The sequence below is a fragment of the Entelurus aequoreus genome, linkage group LG20 (genome assembly GCF_033978785.1).
Source record: "Entelurus aequoreus isolate RoL-2023_Sb linkage group LG20, RoL_Eaeq_v1.1, whole genome shotgun sequence".
Classification (NCBI taxonomy): Eukaryota; Metazoa; Chordata; class Actinopteri; order Syngnathiformes; family Syngnathidae; genus Entelurus; species Entelurus aequoreus.
The window spans coordinates 26,787,219-26,810,047 of record NC_084750.1 but is presented as its reverse complement, the minus strand read 5'-3'; the positions used below and the strand labels follow the sequence as shown (position 1 = coordinate 26,810,047).

General features: G+C 38.3%; 1 protein-coding gene across 2 annotated transcripts in view; it reads right to left on the bottom strand.

Annotated features, from left to right (window-relative positions):
• xrcc1 (X-ray repair complementing defective repair in Chinese hamster cells 1) overlaps window positions 1-22,829 on the bottom strand; it is a 59,714-nt gene that overhangs the window by 14,056 nt on the left and 22,829 nt on the right. For both annotated transcript variants that reach the window (XM_062029847.1, XM_062029846.1), the window contains exons 10-13: window positions 21,965-22,081; window positions 7,084-7,165; window positions 6,902-7,001; window positions 2,838-2,883 (exon numbers count right to left, since the gene is read on the bottom strand). In XM_062029847.1, the coding sequence (XP_061885831.1) occupies window positions 2,838-2,883; window positions 6,902-7,001; window positions 7,084-7,165; window positions 21,965-22,081 (345 nt within the window). The remainder of the gene's footprint in view (window positions 1-2,837; window positions 2,884-6,901; window positions 7,002-7,083; window positions 7,166-21,964; window positions 22,082-22,829) is intronic.

Below are 22,829 nucleotides of genomic sequence, written 5' to 3'. Positions count from 1 at the left end.
GCACGTCCACAACATCATGTAACATCTCCCAGCAGGAATGTTTTTTTTTTTTATCAACACCTGCTGGTTAAGTTAAACAAGTCAACTATTGTCCCCGCATTTTCCCCCTCTGTTGTCCTTTTTTTCTCTTTCTATCCCCTCCTGCTGCAGCCCGGCTTCACCAAATAATTATATAAATCCATTTAATAAAGTCAAATACAACTAAGGCAACAGAGAAGTATCCCACACTTCTCTTTTGTAAAGTAAATCTGTACAGCCGATATGGGCATCTACATCAACAATATGATTTGCCTGAGTAGCTGGACAGGACAAAATCCATCCATCCATCCAAAAAAGAAAGCCCACTGTTTAATATGTTTGTGTTCATTCTTCACTGATAAGAGTATTTGGTGAGCGACGTTTTGTCCTACCAATTTCGGCGGTCCTTGAACTCACCGTAGTTGTGTGGACTATGACGCAACAGCTTGTTTACATGTGCAACTTTCTCCAACGCTGCCACATAAAGACGTGTTTTATGCCACTCCTTTGTCTCATGTTGTTCACCAAATGTTTTATGCTGTACTTGAATGCACAAAGGTGAGCTTTGTTGATGTGATTGACTTGTGTGGAGTGCTAATCAGGCATATTTGGTCTGCGCATGACTGCAAGCTAATCAACGCTAACATGCTATTTACTTATGTCCTCTGTAAATATTTAATTTAAATTTGCATGTCTCATGACACATTATCTGTATGTAATATTGGCTGCATTTCTGATGTTTGTGCACCATGTTGTTCCAGACCACAGCAAACGTTACCCAGTTTGCAAAGATTGTAATAAATCCAATATAAGACGACAGCCTGCCGCTTCCTTTAACTTGGGCACACACCTCTATACCTGTGGCCATTCTAAGCCAGTCATTTCCAGGTGTTATCTCACCCTCTGAGAAGTTTTACTAATGTTGTAAAAATGTGTAGAATAAATTTTACATTTCAACATTTCTGTCAACAAAGATTTGCGTCAGCCTGCGACACATAGCCATTTTGATAGTAGGCTAATGTAGCTAATATAGACACATCATGTGTTGCCTTCATTATAATACTTATATAAGGCTTTGAATCATTTGCGGCTCCAGACAGATTTGTTTTTTGTATTTTTGTTCCAATATGGCTCTTTTAACATTTTGGCTAAAGCCATAATTTTGTAAAGACAACACAAATCCATCACTGTGTTTTCTATCCATTAAAATAACACACTGTTGAAAATAATATTTATGTACTTCTTCACAGTCCTGGTGATTAGGAACCGGTACCAAAAAATACTGGTACTTGGTATACATCCCTAGTTGTTGGTGTAAATATGTAGTGTGATTTTTACCAAGCACTGTTTTCATCTTCTTCTCTACCTTCTTTCCTTCGAGTTAGTTGCTTTTTGTTTATTTTAAACTATACACGCTGTACACTGACTACTCTAATGTACAGTGCATCCGGAAAGTGTTTGCGGCCCTTAATTTTTTCCACATTTTGTTATGTTAAAGCCTGATTCCAAAATGGAATAAATTAGTGTTCTCAAAATTCTACAGACAATACCCCCATAATGACAATGTGAAAAAGTGTTTTAAAAAGGTTTGCAAATTTACTTAAAACAAAAAACAAAAACAAAAAATTGCATATACATAAGTGTTAGTAAAAAGTTTGCCAAAATGCAACTGAGAGACTCTCGAACTATGAGAAACAAAATTCTCTGGTCTGATGAGACAAAAACTGAACACTTTGGCGTGAATCCCAGGCGTCATGTTTGGAGGAAACAAGGCACTGCTCATCACCAGGCCAGCACCATCCCTACAGTGAAGCATGGTGATGGCAGCATCATGATATGGAGATGGTTTTAATAATAATAATAATAACATTTATTGATGATGGACTTTTCGTTTGACATCAAATCTCAAAGTACTAAATATTAAAAGTCATAAAAACAAATGAGATTTTTTATTTTTTTTGCAGCGGCAAGACTAGTCAGGATAGAGGGAAAGATGAATGCAGCGATGTATAGACACATCCTGGATGAAAACTAAGGCTTCCCATCCAACATGATGGAGCTTGAGAGGTGCTGCAAAGAGGAATGGGCAAAACTGCCCAAAGATAGGTGTGCCAAGTTTGTGGCATCATTTTCAAAAAGACTTGAGGCTGTAATTGCTGCCAAAGGTGCATCAACAAAGGCTGTGAGAATGTACATTCTTATGTACATGTGATTTTTTCGTTTTTTAAATTTTTAATACATTTACAAACATTGTTTAAAAAACATTTTTCACATTGTCATTATGGGGTATTGTGTGTGGAAGTTTGAGGACAAAAATTAATGTATTCCATTTTGGAATAAGGCTGGAACATAACAAAATGTGAAAAAGGTGAAGTAAATAATAATGATAAATAAATGGGTTATACTTGTATAGCGCTTTTCTACCTTCAAAGTACTCAAAGCGCTTTGACAGTATTTCCACATTCACCCATTCACACACACATTCACACACTGATGGCGGGAGCTGCCATGCAAGGCGCTAACCAGCAGCCATCAGGAGCAAGAGTGAAGTGTCTTGCCCAAGGACACAACGGACGTGACTAGGATGGTAGAAGGTGGGGATTGAACCCCAGTAACCAGCAACCCTCCGATTGCTGGCACGGCCACTCTACCAACTTCGCCACGCCGCTCCCCTGAAGTGCTGAAAATACTTTCCGGATACTTTATCAAAGATGACTTTAGTGTTGTGTCTTGACAAGATGTACTCATTTGGGTCACATTTATGATTTGCTGACACACAATTCAGGATGCAGGAGAACAAACATGACTTCAGCGTTTACCTCTGCAGCTCGTCCTCCGTGTCTGCAGCGGAGTCGTCATCAGCGTCTGTGAAAGCAAGTGTTTGTCAATACAAGCGCTGACAACGCGTGTTGCGGAACCAGGCACAAGGCGAGCACCCGCCATTTATCACACATGCAGGCCGATCTTGAAGCGAGCAAGAATGTCTGAGAATTAATTGTGTATCAGCTTTGAGGTTAAAGCGGAGCATAAAAAAAAAAAAGGATAGCTTGTCTTATCGCCCTAGGGCGGAGAAACGGCGGGTGAGTGTGCACTTTACAGAAAGCATCAGCGGTTCAAAGGCTGCGAGGCGGCTGGTACCGTGCGTTGTTGAGAGCTAATTAAAAAGCTCTCCTCTTGCGCGTGTTTTTTTTGCGCCTCCACAGCCACTATACAGGTGGCCTTGCATTAACATAGAAATGAGAATCATGCACAAGTCCCGTCACAGCGATTGGGCCTCCCCGCTTTACCTGTCGCGGCCTACCAACGCCGCTTGTCATCTTTTATGAGTGTTTCGTAAAGCCGATATTGCCCACCTTCAAACCCCCCCACAGGTTTTGAGAGTGGAGAGCCCATTAATCACTTCCCATGAGCGACAACACTTTTACAACGCAGCACTTGCTTTCTATCTTACCAAACAAATACATATCTCGACAGCAAACACTTTTTACTAATTTTCCCCTTGAAGGAACGATTTGCTCCATTTTAGTCAAATGCTGATTTGGCATGTTTCAGTATACAATATGTAAATAGGGCTTGCAAACTGATATTTACAAACAATTTTCTGCATAGAAAAGCCATGTCCTTTCTTGAGTCTAAAGCAGGCATGCCCAGGATTTTTCAGCAGGCGATCTACTTATGAAAGGACCAAGTTGAGGTGATCTACCTCATTATACACATAAATATACAAAACCCAAAACCAGTGAAGTTTGCACGTTGTGTAAATTGTAAATAATAACAGAATACAATGATTTGCGTATCCTTTTCAACTTATATTCAATAGATTATACTGCAAAGACAAGATACTTGACTTTCGAGCTGGTAAACTTTGTTATTTTTTGCAAATATTAGCTCATTTGGAATTTGATGCCTGCAACATGTTTCAAAAAAGCTGGCACAAGTGGCAAAAAAGACTGAGAAAGTTGAGGAATGCTCATCAAACACTTATTTGGAACATCCCACAGGTGAACAGGCTAATTGGGAACAGGTGGGTGCCATGACTGGGTATAAAAGCAGCTTCCATGAAATGCTCAGTCATTCACAATCAAGGATGGGGCGAGGGTCACCACTTTTTGAACAAATGCATAAGCAAATTGTCCAACAGTTTAAGAACAACATTTCTCAACGAGCTATTGCAAGGAATTTAGGGATTTCACCATCTACGGTCCGTAATATCATCAAAAGGTTCAGAGAATCTGGAGAAATCACTGCACGTAAGCGGCAAGGCCGAAAACCAACATTAAATGCCCATGACATTGGATCCCTCAGGTGGTACTGCATCAAAAACCGACATCAGTGTGTAAAGAATATCACCACATGGGCTCAGAAACACTTCAGAAAACCACTGTTAGTCGCTACATCTGTACGTGCAAGTTACAATTACTATGCAAAGCGAAAGCCATTTATCAAAAACACCCAGAAACGCCGCCAGCTTCGCTGGGCCCGAGCTCATCTAAGATGGACTAACGCAAAGTGGTGAAGTGTTCTGTGGTCTGACGAGTCCACATTTTAAATTGTTTTTGGAAACTGTGGACGTCGTGTCCTCCGGACCAAAGAGGAAAAGAACCATCCGGACTGTTACAGGCGCAAAGTTCAAAAGCCAGCATCTGTGATGGTATGGGGATGTATTAGTGCCCAAGGCATGGGTAACTTACACATCTGTGAAGGCACCAATAATGCTGAAAGGTACATACAGGTTTTGGAGCAACATATGTTGCCATCCAAGCAATGCCTTTTTCATGGACGCCCCTGCTTACAAAATATAGTCATTTCACTTGCATTTGTTGACTGCTAATTGGGCAGTTTTAACTCTGCTAATATTTGGCATCAATCCAAGCAGCTGTGTGCGCGTCTCCGTATCTACAGATGTTATGTATCTACATGTGCAGAGCAGGGGAGCTGGTTAACTCATGAGAGTAGCTTATGTGTGTTTAAGAGAATGGCAACGTGTTGTCCGAGTGACGTCAGTGAGTGAGTGGGCGAATAAAGACAGAGGAAGGTAGCGCATGCACTGCGCAGTACAGTGATGAACAGGCCTGGTCGTGTCCTGCAAAACTAACAATAAAGCAAACAGATTGTCACAAATCGGCGGTCTCGTCATTCTGACCTGTAAGCAGCGCTTAGCAAACCCATTGACGAGTAAAGTGAACGATGTTACCCCCGACGGTTGTGCAGATCTAAATGCTTATTATTTAAATGTTTACCTAAGTTTGAAGCAACGGTGACAATACTAATCGCCACCGGTATACCGAACAACCCTAATACACATGTATGTATACATACATACATACATACATATATATGTTTATATATATATACAGTATATATAGTCAATGTTTCTGTGGTTTATCCGTTATACAGTGCTCAATACCGGGGTAGAGCGGAATATACGTTAGGTCAGGGAAACCTGCGAAACAGGCTTGTAGGGATGATGTAGCCTCTGTGTTTTTTCCTGACCTAACGTACTGTATATGTTTATATATATATATATATATATATATATATATATATATATATATATATATATATATATATATATATATATATATATATATATATATATATATATATATAAAAAATACACAAATATATTGCTATCCATTTATAGCTATATATATATATAGCTACACATACATACATATACTGTATACATATACATGAGTAAATATACATATATATTAGGGCTGCAACAACTAATCGATTAAATCGATTAAAATCGATTATTAAAATAGTTGCCGATTAATTTAGTCATCGATTCGTTGGATCTATGCTATGTGCATAGTTTTTTTTTGCTTTTGTTTTTTTTAATTACATTTTTTTTTTTTTAAATTTCAATAAACTTTTATTTATAAACTGCAACATTTACAAACAGCTGAGAAACAATAAACAAAATAAGTATGGTGCCAGTATGCTGGGTTTTTTTTCAATAAAATACTGGATAGGATAGAAATGTAGTTTGTCTCTTTTATCCGATTATTAATCGATTAATCGAAGTAATAATCGACAGATTAATCGATTATCAAATTAATCGTTAGTTGCAGCCCTAATATATATATATATATATATATATATATATATATATATATATATATATATATATACACACACACACACACATATATGCTGTATATATATATATATATACACACATATATATATACATGTATATATATATATATATATACACACACATATATGTGTGTATACATATGTGTATATATATATATATATATATATATATATATATATATATATATATATATATATATATATATATATATATATATATATATACACACACATATGTGTGTATACATATGTGTATATATATATGTCTTCAAAGTGTGCTTCTTTTTTTTTTACTAAAATAGGGATTTTGATTTTTGTATTCATGTTTACATAGATTCTTATGTTGAACTCTGCTTCACTTAATGAACTATTCGGTTTAAGAACCTTGTTCCAGAACCGATTCAGTTTGAAAACCGAGGTTCCACTGTATCTGACACGAGACGGCTGAGGTCAAAGGTCAATCCGTCACAGATTCTTTCGATTTACGTAATTTGCATATTTGATATTTATTCTATTATAAAAACCTGTTTACATAGTGTTTTTCTGTTTTTTTTTAACGATGCCGAAGACCAAAAACTGAGTGGGAAGACGAATGAAATACACAGCTCTATTTTGGCAATTTATGTGACTTTGAGGAAAGTTTGCCTCGGCAGCTGCGTGCAAGCGCCTGCTGATTAACAGTAAAGGCAAAAAGGCACGGCTGAAGCTAAAAAGTGGAAATAAGCAGCAATTAAACAACTAATTGCCATTGAGAGAAATTGATTTCCTTTGCACCAACCTGGCTCATCATCCACATCAGTGGAGGCGGCATACTCGTCTACCTTCCTCTCTTCTGACTCCTTTTTGAGGGCGACCGGCCTCTGCGGCTTGGGCGGCATCTGCAAAGCAAGGCAACGTGAGGGCGCCTGAAAGAGCAAAGTGATTTCCTCATTAAAACGGGGGGAAAAAAAAAAAACGTACCTTGGTGCCCAATTCGTCCTCGCTCTGGTCGTCCACCTCCATTTCACTCTCTGAGCTCGACTCTGTGCCATCCATCAAATACCTGCAGGGGACACGAACACAAAAAGGAGAAGAAAAAAAAAGGTGACAGGAAGATTAAAAGTGCTGCACAATATACTGTATCTCACTCGCCATCTGGTGCGCTTTTATTTTGGTAGGGCGACCATCCATCATCCCATCAAAGTTGAAAAATGCTACCATGGGTGGTACAATGTAGGACTACTTCCGTGGACGACTCCATTGCTGCCATGGCCCTTGTTTAACACACTGCACTGAGAGGCATGAGTGCTGCCGGCACTGGGTAGTTGTGGTTCATCGAGGAGCAGATGATAATATGATCATATGAAGTTTAATCATATAACGCCTGTACTGGCTCACCTGCACTGGCTTCCTGTGCACTTAAGATGTGACTTTAAGGTTTTACTACTTACGTATAAAATACTTAACGGTCTAGCTCCATCCTATCTTGCTGATTGTATTGTACCATATGTCCCGGCAAGAAGTCTGCGTTCTAAGAACTCCGGCTTATTAGTGATTCCCAGAGCCCCAAAAAAAATCTGCGGGCTATAGAGCGTTTTCTATTCGGGCTCCAGTACTCTGGAATACCCGACCGGTAACAGTTAGAGATGCTACCTCAGTAGAAGCATTTAAGTCCCATCTTAAAAATTGTATACTCTAGCCTTTAAATAGACCCCTTTTTAGACCAGTTGATCTGCCGTCTCTTTTCTTTTCTACTCTGCCCCCCTATCCTGCATGGAGAGGTTATCAGGTGAACACAGTTGAGGCGCTAGCTGTTCAAAGTCGGGACCCGGGGTGGACCACTCCTTTGTGCATCAGTTGATGACGTCTCTGCGTTGCTGACTGGTCTCCATTCAAGATGATCCCCTGCTGGCCCACCATGGACTGGACTCTCACATTATTAACTGTATCCACTCGGCATCCAATGGACCTGTCATCCAGGGGGGTCACCCACATCTTTAACATGTAAAGCGACTTTGGGTACTTAGAAAAGCGCTATATAAATCCCAGGTATTATTATTATTTTTATCTGCGGTCCTCTCCAAGGTTTCTCATTACGCCCATTGGGTTGAGTTTATTCCCTGGACTGATGTGGGATCTGAGCCGAGGATGTTGTTTGAGACACTTGTGTTTAAGGGCTATATAAATAAACTTTGATTGATTGAATGATTGATGAAGATCGGCGTGCACTAAATAACCCTGTTGAGCTCCATGTTCATCAGGATGTTTCCAATGTCGTTGGTAATGACACCAAAACATTAAACATTTACGTACAGTGCATCCGGAGAGTATTCACAGCAATTGACTTTTTTCACATTTTCTTTTCCAAAATCTTTTTTGTCCTCAAAATCCTACAAACAATACCCCAAATTGACAATGATTTTTTTCTAAATGTGTTAAAAAATTAAAAAATAAGAAATCAAATGTACTAGACATAGGTATTCACAGCCTTCCTAACATTTTTCTGATACTTGTAAGAAAATCTTATTGTTCTGAATATAATTGCAACATTTTATTAATCTCTTGTCTAAAACCGCAATTGTAGTCCGACTGCCTGTACTGGGTTTTTTCAGAGATAAGACACTTTCATGGCTTATGCTATGCATTTTTAAAGCCCCTCCCCGCCTCGGTGAATAGGACAAAGACTGATGGGATGTTGATTGATCACTACATTATGTTTTCGGTCAAATGTTACTCTCCAAATAGGTTTCTTTAATGATTGATGTTAACGTTTTTGCTGGTATCACAAATTAGATGGGATGTGTTTTGCTCATTCCCCCTTCCCCCTCCCAGGATGGGACGTTTTTGCTCAGGCCCCTCTCCTTCCTCCTCTCTCCTTTTTGAAAGCATGTAAGATTTCTTGCTGTTCTCCTTCCGTAGCGAAAACCCTTTGTTCTCTGTAATCTGATGTTATCTGAGTACTCAAATAAATACTTAAAATGACCTTAGTTTTTCTCCGGACAAATTCTTTGTTGAATATTAAAAATTACATAACCCGGCCACATCACATGATTTAAGTGTTAAAATATATTTTTATTAGGAATATTTTCCAATCAAAATATTATACTGTCCATCCCAATCACATGTATTCATGTATTTATGGTGAGTACTATTGACATTGTAGCAATATTTAAACTAGTTCATTATTCTTTTCAATTACAAACAATTGTTTGATCAAAACAAAGTCAATAGTACACAATAACAAGACAAAAGTAAAAATTAAGTACAGTGCTTTTAAAAACTTAGTTTTTTTCTCAGAGTCCTCCTGTGACCAGGAAATTATTATCTGGGTTTGTAAACAATAACAAAAACTAAACTATGTTGCGAAAATAGGAATATTGATCTAATCCTAATCTAATCCCGCCCACACCTCCAGCACCCCCCGTGACCCCGGAAGGGACAAGCGGTAGAAAAAAAAATATATATATATATATATATATATATATATATATATATATACACATACATACAGGGTTTTCCCCATAACGTAATTGAATGTGGCGCCTTTTTTATTACCGCCACATCTTGTAAGTAGGGTTTTTTTAAACTTGAAAACAAATTAAAGTAATATATTGTAGCCCTCAGAAGAAATTACACAAAGTCTGATGCCATTTTTTACTTTTTTTTACCAATCCTATGATAACAAACATCACAATTCCAACAGGTTTTACCTCCCGTGCAAACACTTTCGTCTGGTGAGTCCGTGCTTCCCCGGACACACAACAATACTTCCTCATTCATCGCCAATCACCTTTCAGGCACGGACGGTGTGTTTGCAAACATGGGAAAAACTGACATCAAATCCAAGCTACACGAACATAAAACATTAACATTAGCTGGTCGTTACAGTATGAATTGATACATATAGCCAATTATTTGCGCACTATTGACAAGTGATGTACCTAAAACTTGACCACCCAAAAAAGACTTTGATTACCGAAAACCACGCTGCCGAAACCGATACAAAACCCAAGCCATTGTCTGGAGCGTTGTCAGCATGTCTGCGATGTTGACGTAATTTTAATACATCTTGATATACCCGTGGACAGCCATCTACAAAACGTGCTGCAGCTCGCCTCTTTAGTCAGGCACATCGAGGAACAGAAGTAGAGTCTCTAAACACAAGTACATTCTATAATAAAATCATAAAAAAATGCTAGATTTGTTGCTCGTTGTTTATAACAAATAACTTCTTTTTTTATTGCTCGCTGCAACTCGCCTCTTTCGTCAGGGACATCGAGGGACAGAAGTAGAGTCTCTAAACACGAGGACACTATAATAAAACCACAAAAAGATGCTAGATTTGTTGCTCGTTGTTTTAAACAAACAACTTTTTTTTTTATTGCTCGCTGCAACTCGCTTCTTTAGTCAGGGACATCGAGGGACAGAAGTAGAGTCTAAACACGAGTACATTCTATAATAACACCAGAAAAAAGACGCTAGATTTGTTGCTGTTTTTAATTTAAAAAAGCTCAAGTCTGTAAACATCTCAACAAAATACATTGTACAATAAGCAGCAACAATTGAAAATACAGCACAAACTATAACAAAAATACATGTTATTACTAACTTATTATAACAGATATGCTTTTAAATGTATGTATACATATTTTGAGCTATTTTAAAGAAAAACATATCATTGCTCAATGACGTCATGGTGACCACGCCCAATGAACACGCCCCCACCGCCACAGGTGTCTTGCAGTCTCGGCACAGTACAGTATATTGTTAAAATATTGTATATTATTGTACTGTATATAATAAATGTCTTACATTGAATTATTAATAATATGTCTACAAGGCTCCTCTGACGTTTGCAGTATTGTGTCATTTCCAGCTTTTAGATTTAGAGCGTGCAGCAAAGACATAGATATATATATGGAAGACTAGATATGTGAAAACTGTAGCTGCCTGCTAAGTGATAACATAAACAAATGATAAAATAAATAAACTTGCCCTACTTGGCGAGCAGGCATCCGTGGTTTAATTGTATTGCCTTCTCAAACCACGTAATGTTCCAGACAGTTTGGCTCCAGTCGCCATAAACTTGCAGCTCAAAGACGCGTGTCGTCTATCTCATTCTTATCTACTAATAAAATGTTTTATCTAATATAACTACAACTATTCACACTTACTAAAGCGTCCCATGTGTGATGTCTGAAGGAGTGTTTTCATGCATATTTGTACACGCTATCGTAATGTAATCAAGCGAGCGTCGTTAGCATTAGATAATATGCTAAAACTTATTCCGAGTGTCTGTGTTAGTATTATTTACTTACAATGGCATTCTTTTTGTAATTTTTCAATTTTACAAATTCCTCAGTAGATTCGCCAAAACGTCACCGGGGAGTTATTGGGTCTGTTAAGCTGATTCTTCCGCAGCTAGTGGGTCCGTGACGATGTCTTCTGTTTTGTTTGAACAGCTGTTTTACTGCCGTCTTACAGACACTGTTTGGAAACAATTAAGGTATGTTGATAAACATTTACAGAATATTTCTGTGTGATTAACTGATTTTAGAATGTATATATCTGCGGCTTACAGTCCAGTGTGACTAATATATGGGGAAACATTTTTTTTTAATTAAGTGGGTGCGCTCTAGAGTCCGGAAAATATAGTAAGCAGTTAATAACAGGCAATAAAAAAGTAGATTGATAATAGTTATAGAGAAGATAACGTAACCATGTCTTGATGTTGAGCGGCCCTGTGTACATGAAAAGGAAGCGCGAATGTATCCATATACAGTACCTGTAGTGTCAATTTAAGGCTAGTACCGGTATATAATCGATAAGAGTCATTAGATCAATATTTTTATTCTCACAAAACCTTTTGTGGGGTTTTTTAATGTTAACAAAATCAGGGAATACACCTTTGACACAGGAGGACTTTGGGAGCAAAAAACTAGAGGATTTAAAAGAGTAGTAGCTAGTAGTTTTTACTTTTGTTTCGTTGTTGTATACTATTGACTTTGTTTTGAGCAAACAATTGTACGTAATAAAAGAAAAATAAAGAACTAGCTTAAATATTGTGTCGATATTGTTACACTGTCAATCGCACTCATCATGAATACATTAAAACAGGGGTGTCCAATGTCCGCAGCTAATTTTTTAACGGGCCATGGTACATTCCAAAAATACTAATAAAAAACCAAAACATAAAAAAGTGGACTACAAGAGCAAATGGGTTAATTGTAACAATAAAAAGTTGCGATGTTGACCCTTATTACACAGAAGATGCCTGGCAGGCTGTTTTTTTCCTTTAAAACTGTCATGTCTCAAAAATGTTTTTAAATCAAAATCAATGTTGTTATGTATTATTGACCTATTCAAAGCTCCAATTATTTCGCAAGAAAAAGTCCACTTTTAAAAAAAATGGGGAAAATATTTCTAATTTTGCATCTTTGTCTTATAAAAAAAGGGCAAAAAAACCCAAAAAATTTAATAAAATAAAAATAACTTAAAATCGACGGATAGATTTGAAGTTGAAGGCGTTGAAAGTAAAAAAAAACTAAATGTAAGACTTATTCTTAACACTTATGAATGGGGCTTTTTTGGATTCCCAAGGTTTTTTGTGGGATTTTTTTTAAACTGTCATTACTCAAAAAATTTAATAAAATTAATGTTATGAATTATTGACCTATTTAAGGCTCAAATTACTTCACGAAAAATATTCCACTTTTAAATATTTTGGGGAGAAAATATTGCATAATTTGTGTTTACGCCATAAAAAACTGGGTTTCGACAAAAAGAGAATCATGCATAAAAAATAATATATATAAAAATAACTATCGACAGATAGGAATGCTCCAATTACTTCACATTAAAACTTCCAATTTTAAATATACAAAAAGTTATAATCAGCGCATAGATCTGAAGTTGATTTAGAGATTGAAGCGTTGAACAAAAAAATAAGAAATACAATATATGAATTATGTTTTACATTTTTATGACAGAGATGGGACAAAACCTGAGGGGAGCCCTAAAGGTTAAAAAAATCGATATATTTATTATATTGGTTTCGAAAATTAAAAATATCAAAATGGCCCCCGGCAATAAAACATTTACAGTTGACACATGTGATCGTACCGGCCAATCTCAGTCATGGATGATGGGCATCGGATGGCAACATTCCTAATGCAGAGGTTAACTTTGTTTTACACTTGTATGGCAAGTATATATGAAAACCTTATTTCTAAACATTGCCTCGACAGTATATTCCTGAAACAGATGAACTCAATGTCCATTACTTTCGCAGGTGAAAATTAAACAGAGAAACACGTACATAAATACAGCAATACATTGACTGATTATGATGAGTGTACTTTGTTACAATTAGCGGAGCGATAGCGGGCAGAAAGAATTGAGCCAGATAGAGGCTGTCAACAAATGTCAACATTCCAAAATAGACTTAATTAATGCCGTCATCCCATTGCTTGTTTACCACTTTTTCTTCAAGCTTGTTAAACCTAATACGATGAAGCTTTTATCTCTTGGAAGGGATTCAGTCCAATTGAAGCCAAACATGTTTAAAATTGCATCCCAAACACAGTCTTGGGTCTCGAGAGGTTAAACCATGGCTCTTGCTAAAAAAAAATAAAAAAAAGATGAATAAGAAATGATTTCAGACATGGTGTGGATTCTGTGACTGGAATAGCTTTAGAGGGTTCAGGTAATAGTTTACGTGCAACAGCATAATGACTGTCCAGCTGAACCACCCAGACGGTCACCTCGGACATGTGCGTTTGTAAAATCGATTAGTAAATGTCAATAATCGATTATTTATTCATAGGCTTGTACGGTATACGGGTACTAATAAAGTACTGCGGTACTAATCATTTAAAAAGGTACAATACTGCCTCTGAAAATGACCAGTACCTTTTTTTTTTTTTTTTACGGACATGACGTTGTTCGGCAACGCACACGCACGGAGTACTTACGAGCAGAAACAGTGTGTGGGTAAAAAAGGGAGAACGGACTCATTTTGGCTTAAAAAACTAACGATAAAGGCTTAGCTATAACACTAAAGCGCCGCTCAGCAAGAGGTGATTTAAAACATGCTTTTTAGCTAAAACAAATAATAAAAAAAACAATAAGGACATCAAAGGACTCCAAGAACATCACGGGACTTATTCAAAGGGCCTCTCCATCCGAGAGGAGGATGTACGCCGGCAGTTCGTTGAAGCTGAACACGCGGAAGGCCCCCGGGCCGGATGGTGTCTCCCCCTTCACCCTGAGACACTGCGCGGATCAGCTAGCTCCTGTCTTCACTGACATTTGTAACACCTCTCTGGAGCTATGCTGCGTGCCGTCCTGCTTCAAGACCTCCACCATCGTCCCTGTCTCCAAGAAAACATGGATCACAGGACTTAATGACTACAGGCCGGTAGCACTGACGTCTGTGGTCATGAAGTCCTTTGAGCGCTTGGACCTGCCCTACCTCAAGGACATCACCGCCCCCCTCCTGGACACACTGCAGTTCGCCAACTGGTGTGGATGATGCAGTGAACCTGGCCCTCCACTTCATCCTGGAGCATCTGGACTCCCCGGGAACCTACGCCAGGATCCTGTTTGTGGACTTCAGCTCTGCCTTCAACACCATCCTCTCTGGACTGCTACGAGACAAGCTCTACCAACTCAGCGTGCCCGACTCCTTCTGCAGTTGGATCAATGACTTCCTGACGGACCGAAGACAGCACGTCTTACGGAAGATTGTCTCGGACAGTCGAACCACGAACACTGGTACTACTCAGGGCTGTGTACTTTCCCCCTGGCTCTTCTCCCTGTATACAAACTGCTGCACCTCCAGTCACCAGTCCGTAAAGCTGCTCAAGTTTGCGGACGACACTACCCTCATCGGGCTCATCTCGGATGGCGACGAGTTCGCCTACAGAAGAGAGGTGGACCAGGTGGCGTCCTGGTGCAGCCTCAACAACCTGGAGCTGAACGCCCAGAAAACAGTGGAGATGATCATGGACTTCAGGAAAGTCACAGCCCCACCATCCACCCCTCATTCTGATTGACTCTCCCACCCCCGTCTCCATTGTGGACTCCTTCCGTTTCTTGGGCACCACCATCACCCAAGACCTCAAGTGGGAGCCGACCATCAGCTCCCTCATCAAGAAGGCCCAGCAGAGGATGTACTTCCTACGGCAGCTGAGGAAACTTATGGCGCCGATCAAGATGCTGGTGCAGTTTTACTCAGCAATCATCGAGTCCATCCTCACCTCCTCCATCACCGTGTGGTTCCCCGGCGCCACAGTCCGGGACAAGCATCGACTGCAGCGCATCATACGTGCTGCTGAGAAGGTTATTGGCTGCAAGCTCCCATCCCTCCAGGACCTGTTCTCCTCCAGGACCAGGAGGCGTGTCGATCAGATCACAGCTGACTCTTCTCACCCTGGACACAAACTATTTTCCCCTCTCCCCTCAGGCAGGAGACTACGGTCCATCCAGACCCACACCTCCCGCCACCTGAACAGTTTTTTCCCCTCGGCCATCAGGCACATGAACAATAACAAGATCTGATAGCTCAGTTACAGCTCTTTGTATTACCTATTCTGTGTTATATGTGTTTTATGTTGCACGATTGCACCAAGAAAAATTCCTAGTTTGTGAACCCGTTCTCAAACAATGGCAATAAAACTTCTGATTCTGATTCTCAGAATATAAAAACGTATAGACGACGGATAGATCTGAAGTTGATCTAGAGATTTATGTCTTGAAAGTAAAAAATATATATAAATGTGTGACTTATTTTTAACACTTTGAGTGAGATTTTTTGTAAAAACTACAATAAAAAATAATGAACTTAAATCAATTCAAAGCTACAATTACTTCACATCAAATATTCCACTTTGAAGAACTTTGGAGATTTTTTGCCTGAAAAAACAAACTTTCTTTAACAAAAAGGGCATAAAATTCAAAATATATATAATTTCATACTGACAGACATGAAGCTGATCTATAGATATATGTGTTTTATAATACATTTATATATGACAAATTTTTAACACATTTATGACTTGGACCCTTCCAGGTACCCAGGAACATTATTGAGGGGAGACCTAAATGTAAAAAAAAAAAAAAAAAAAATGTATATATTGTATTGGTTTTGAAAATGAAAAATATCAAAATGGCCCCTGCATGCTTTGGTTTTTCCAGTGCGCAGCCCTTAGTGGAAAAAGTTTGGACACCCCTGCTGTCGGGAAAAGTCGTTCCAAAGTTACAGTTCCATTTTTACATGTACATGGCTTAACAGGGCTTACAAGACGCTGCACCGTCTGGTGCCCCCCCCCCCCCCCCCCCCCCGGGTATCAGCCACCAAAACACCCCTGGGACAAAGCTTCCGCGCTCACACTCGGGCCCTCGTCGCCATCAAAGTAAGTGGTGGCGGTAATTAAGCATAGCAGATGCGGCCGGTAAATAAAGGAAACCTCATCAAAGCGGCACACTCGGCGCGGCACACAATTGCGGCAACAAGAGGGGGTGGGGTTGGGTAAGAGGGCAGCCGTGGCTGAGGGGTCTTCGCTGCAATGTGAGGTCAGTGAGAAAGGAGGGGACGTACTGGGAGGGGAATAGAAAAGATTACGCATCATTCCCAATTAATTAGTGCAGTGCAAAAAGAACATTTTGCACAAATTAGTTTGTTGGTCTCAAACCCGGAAGTGCGTCACGTGACATTCTTTCCATTCACTGGCGAGTTTTATCTGGCTGATGGCCGTGCAGAAATCCCATTCATGTTAATCTGCAGGGTAACTACTACTGCGATCCCTCAGTGCCGAGGGCCATTGTGGACTTCTTCAGTGTCATGACTCCATGAATCATCTCGAAGAAATGCTGAGCAGTACGCCTCATTGGACCTTGATTCTATTGATTCCCTTCTAAGAGGAAGAATATTACACAGAAACTAAACCAGAGGTGCCCAAAATACGGCCCGTGGACATAGTGTGGCCCGCCATCGTCTTCTGTTTGGCCCACTAAACGTCTCAAGTTTATTAAAGAGTCAGGGTCCGCGGGATACCTCTAGCTTAATTTTAAATATCTGCCAGTATAATTGCCATCATTTTGGGGCCAACATGAGGACAGCAAGCCAATGACCATGAATTGAACTTTGAAATATACACAGCACATCATTTACTTATATGACCCAACCTATCCTACTCATGGCACACAAAAAACTGCAACCAACATTAAAGGGAAACACACATGGTCACACTTTTTCTGCTCACTGAACTTTGTGGATGTTATAAAAAAAATGTCCAACACAACACATAATTCCAAATTGCACTCATTTATATCCCTGCAAGGCATGATGGGAAAAAGCAAAACACTCTCTCTACACTTATCCATGTGTGGGACATTTTAGCTGCTTGATATTTCTGATGGATGACAAAACTTTAAGGAGGTCCTCGCGGAAGTAAACAAGGTAGGAGAGGAACTTTCACATACTATTAATATCTAATTATATTAATTATTATTTATATATCCATTGTATTAATATAATATGCTTATATATACATTACATGTAAAAATATGTAAACATAAATGTATAGGCTATATATGTGAATTAGTGTAGTGAAGTTAATTATATTTATATAGCGCTATTCACTAGAGACTCAAAGTGCTTCACATAGTGAAACCCATTATTTACATCTTTAAGCTACATTCAAACCAGTGTGGGTGGCATTGGGAGCAGGTGGGTAAAGTGTCTTGCCCAAGGACACACGCACACACACACATACATAAATATACGTATATATACATATATATTTGTGTATTTATGTATGTATATATATATATATATATACACACGTGTATACACACATACATACAAATATATGTATGTACACATATATACATATATATTCATATATACATACACAGTTGATATACATATATAAATCTATACATAGATATGTACACAGATATATTTATACACACACATATACACACGCACCCGTGCACACACTATCATCATACACATTTGCATACATATATACATATACATATGTAAACATACGTATATACTGTACTTACATATACACACACATATACACACATTTATACACCTTTATTTATACACACACACATACATATGTACACACATATTTATACACACGCATATATATATATATATATATATATATATATATATATATATATATATATACATATATATATATTAGGGCTGCAACTAACGATTAATTTGATAGTCGATTATTACTTCGATTAATAATCGGATAAAGGGGACAAATTACATTTCTATCCTTTCCAGTATTTTATTGAAAAAAAACAGCATACTGGCACCATACTTATTTTGATTATTGTTTCTCAGCTGTTTGTACATGTTGCAGTTTATAAATAAAGGTTTCTAAAAATATATATATATATTTTTTTTAAATATTAAAAAAATATTTTTTTTAAATTGCCATAGATCCAACGAATCGATGACTAAATTAATCGGGAACTATTTTTATAATCGATTTAATCGATTAGTTGTTGCAGCCCTAATATATTTTTATATATATATATATATATATATATATATCCACACACACACACACACACACACACACACACACACACACACAGGCCCAATGCGGCCCCCAAGTCAAAAAGTTTGGACATTCCTGAGCTACACCTTTCCAGCTGGTTCCACATCATCAAATTTCACGCCACATCAATCGTAAAATAGTTTGAGTCCAGCAGAGGCCTGATAATGATCTCAGAGTGCCTTCTTATGTCACCATCATTGCATGAGCAGCGAGGAACAAGAATGCACTGAGAACCCAAATTGGGCCCGAAGAGGAGAGTTCTGCTACATTATTCAGCTGACACTGAAAGCACGGTGGAGGATCTTGATTCTGCCAAAGCGAGGCGCGCAATTAGGCAGCAGTGATGGCATCTGGGGCTCATGGTGGGCTTTATACTTTATCATGAAATCAAACCATATACAGCAAAACGTTGATTTACCAACCCCTCTATATATTTAGATCGTGCCAAATGTGCCTCCATGTGCGAACCATGTCTCTGTGTATGAACACTTCATTCAGTCATTTTGTGTCCCGCCTGCAGGCAAAAAGCAGGGTGCAGCTTTTTAGTGAGGAGGCGGTTCCCTCCAGTCACTTGCTGCACATTGCAGTACCCAACTAGTCACTACGCAGTACTTCACCTTGTGTTTTTTAGCCTTTTGACAAGTTTTGTCCATTTTGCTAACTCAATATACCATACTTTCCGGTGTAAAACGCACTGGTATTCGAACTGCACCCACCAAGTTTTAGAAGAAATAAATATTTTTATATATTAGCAGCACTGGACCATAAGTCACAAATGTATACCGATACAAAATATTTTGTAAATGTTTATTTACATACTTTAATTGTTTCCAAGCGGTGCCTTTAACACGGTAGTAAAACAGCTGATAAAACAAAACAGAAGTCATTGTCATGGACCCACTAGCTGTGCAAGCTCGCTCTCCAATCAGCTAAACAGACTCAATATCTCCAGGGTGACATTTTGGTGAATTTACGAAACTAAAACAATACAAAAAGAATGCCATTGTATGTTAGTAATACTAACACAGAAACTCGTAAACATTTTAACATATTTGCTAATGCTAATGACGCAAGCTTGATTACATTACAATAGCACGTACAAATATGCATGAAAACACTCCGAAAGATATCACACATGGGACAGTTTAGTAAGTAAGAATTGTTTTCGTTATATTGTAAAACTTACAAACTTTGCTTGGAGTGATGAATGAAGAATGAGTAGAAACGCTATTGACGAATAGTAGACGAAACGGAACATACTTCCGGCTCAAGGCACGAAACAGGAAGTACATTGTCAAACCGCGGCACATGTAGTGAGCGAACTTGTCCAAAAGATGGCGTTATAGCACAAATAATAACACACTTGTTTAGTGTGTCTGTGCTTTATAAAAACTATTTGTTGAATACAAACATATTGGCGGTTAGCGAAGAAAAATCCATATATTCGCTGCACTGTTTTATAAGTCTCGGGGTCAAAAAGCGTTGGAAAAAAGTAGCGGCTTCTAGTTCAGAAAATACGATAAATACCAAAAACTTAGCAGGCATGCGTGGAAAGGAGGAGGGAATCGTTGCAGAGTTTAAAAAAACTATTTGCGATGAGTACATTAATGGCACTCATAATTATGGAATAATTCAGGAAGCAGGCTTCATGCTACAACAAGTTTTAATTGTAATGAGACCAAACTTTTCTGGAGAAAGATGCCAAAGCAGACTTATTTCAAAGTGGAAGAAAAGACACTACCTCTCGTTCAGCAGCACAAGAACACACACACAACCCGCCCCTTCCATCTCTCTCCCTGTCCACTGCTTTCTCCTTATCTCCTTGCCATTGTTAATGTGGGTGGATTTAACTTTTTTTAAATGTTATTATTGTCGCAATATGGTTCTTAAAGTAAAGGATTTTTGTGATTTCGGACCGTTTGTGTGGGCACCAAAGTGACTTCTGTGTGTGTGCGCGTGTGGGCAGAGCAGCACATACAGCACAATTCAGCTAGTTCCATCCATCCATCCATTTTCTACCGCTTATTCCCTTTGGGGTCGCGGGGGCGCTGGAGCCTATCTCAGCTACAATCGGGCAGAAGGCGGGGTACACCCTGGACAAGTCGCCACCTCATCGCAGGGCCAACACAGATAGACAGACAACATTCACACTCACATTCACACACTAGGGCCAATTTAGTTTTCAGCTAGTTAATAAAGAGAAAGCTTATCCATCATCTCTTTGTATTGTTTGTGTGATATACAGTACTGTATTGCACTTTTTATTCAAAGTCTACAAACCTTCACTAAAATATGGACTTTTGTCGAGGCTGTAACACTTGATTCATATTTACATTGTTTCTTGTGAAGAAATTAGCTTCACAGTATGAACTTTTCGATTTTACAACCCTGTTCAAGAACCAGTTAAGTTTGTAAAACAAGGTTCCAGTCTGTATGTGAAAAGTATGAATAAATATGTAGAAATAAAATAATAATGCTATTGGAATAATATATATTAATATTAGTGCGGGTAAAAAATATATATATATATATATATATATATATATATATATATATATATATATATATATATATATATATATATATATATATATATATATATATATATATACACACATACATACATACATATATATATATATGTATACACACTGTGTACACATATTTATATATATATATATATATTTTTAAAAAGTTTTATATATATATTTATACTGTATATGTATATACATACACATACATAAAAATCCGGCGTGGCTCGGATGGTAGAGTAGACCACAATGGAAACAAGCCTTTTGGCTTTTTGTGCCATCCATTTGTCTTTTTAAAGCATTACATGGATTCAATTCTTCAAGATGTCAATAAACTTCTCAATCAATCAATCAAAAAGAGTGGCATGGCCCGCAACTTGAGGGTTGCAGGTGTGATTCCAGCTTCTGCCATTTTAATCAAGGCCGTTGTGTTTAGGGCAAGACACTACACCCACTTTGCTCCCAGTGACCCCTACAATGGGGTGTGTGAATGTGCAGGATTCCCTTGATCTTGAATAAATGTTTAAAAAAAAACGGTCCCCAGAATCTATAGCGATTGACATGTAACTTGCAGAATGTTTGCATGAAGTGACTGAAACGACATCTCCTGAAAGTCAGACTCGATGACAAAAGCGAAGAGGCGTTTCCTGACATTATGCTGCATATATGACCATGCAGCACATACATTATTCACTTATTTCACTATAATTATTGTCAAGTCTTGCCACCCACTTTCCTTACCTTTTGTAGGAGATTTTCTGTTTCCTTTTATGGCAGTCCATCACCCACTCCTTCCGCACTATTATGCCCCCTGCCGACTGCACCTGGCTGTACTTTGGCGTGTTTGCAAAGGCACAGCTGGATAATAATGAGAGCACAGAGAACACACACGCAAATCGATGAGATTTCTGAAGGAAAGAGCAAGTGAGGACAAAAAGTCTGCCACAGTGATCAAAGTCAACGTCAGCTTGAGCTTCAACTAACGAGGCCCTGACACCTTCTTCAAAGCTGGAGCCATGTTATTTTTTGAAAGTGATAAAAGTAATAAAAACATCGTTTTTTTAAATGCTTGTACTGTAAAAATTTCTGTTATATTGCTGTCTTACTCTGATCCTTGTTTTGATGGATGGATTTAACATGTTTACTATCAGTGGTGCACAACTGCACCGCAACATTCTGTGTTTCCGATATTTTCATTTGAATAAAAAACAGGATAATAAACGATCAATGAATATACAAACAAAAACCCTGTAATTTGTTATTCATATATTTTGTATAAATAAATAAATACATCTATTTAAAAACAAATATCAATGATTAACTAAAAACATAGGTAAGTACTTAAATAACTATTATTGTATGTGCAGGTAATAAGCAACGATCGTGTTTTGTTTTTGTTTTGGGTTAAAACAAATAAATGCGTCCCCACAGTGTCCTACCAATAGTGAGTGAGTGCTTATAGTAAAAACGACTGTACATCACAACCACAGCTTTGTTGTTGACAACTGTTGAGCGGAACCTTCTCCCTGTTGGGGTGGCGACGTCATCATTTTCGGGTACTGTGGCGGCTTCCTCCGCCCCATGGAAAGGACAATGCCGGAGTTTT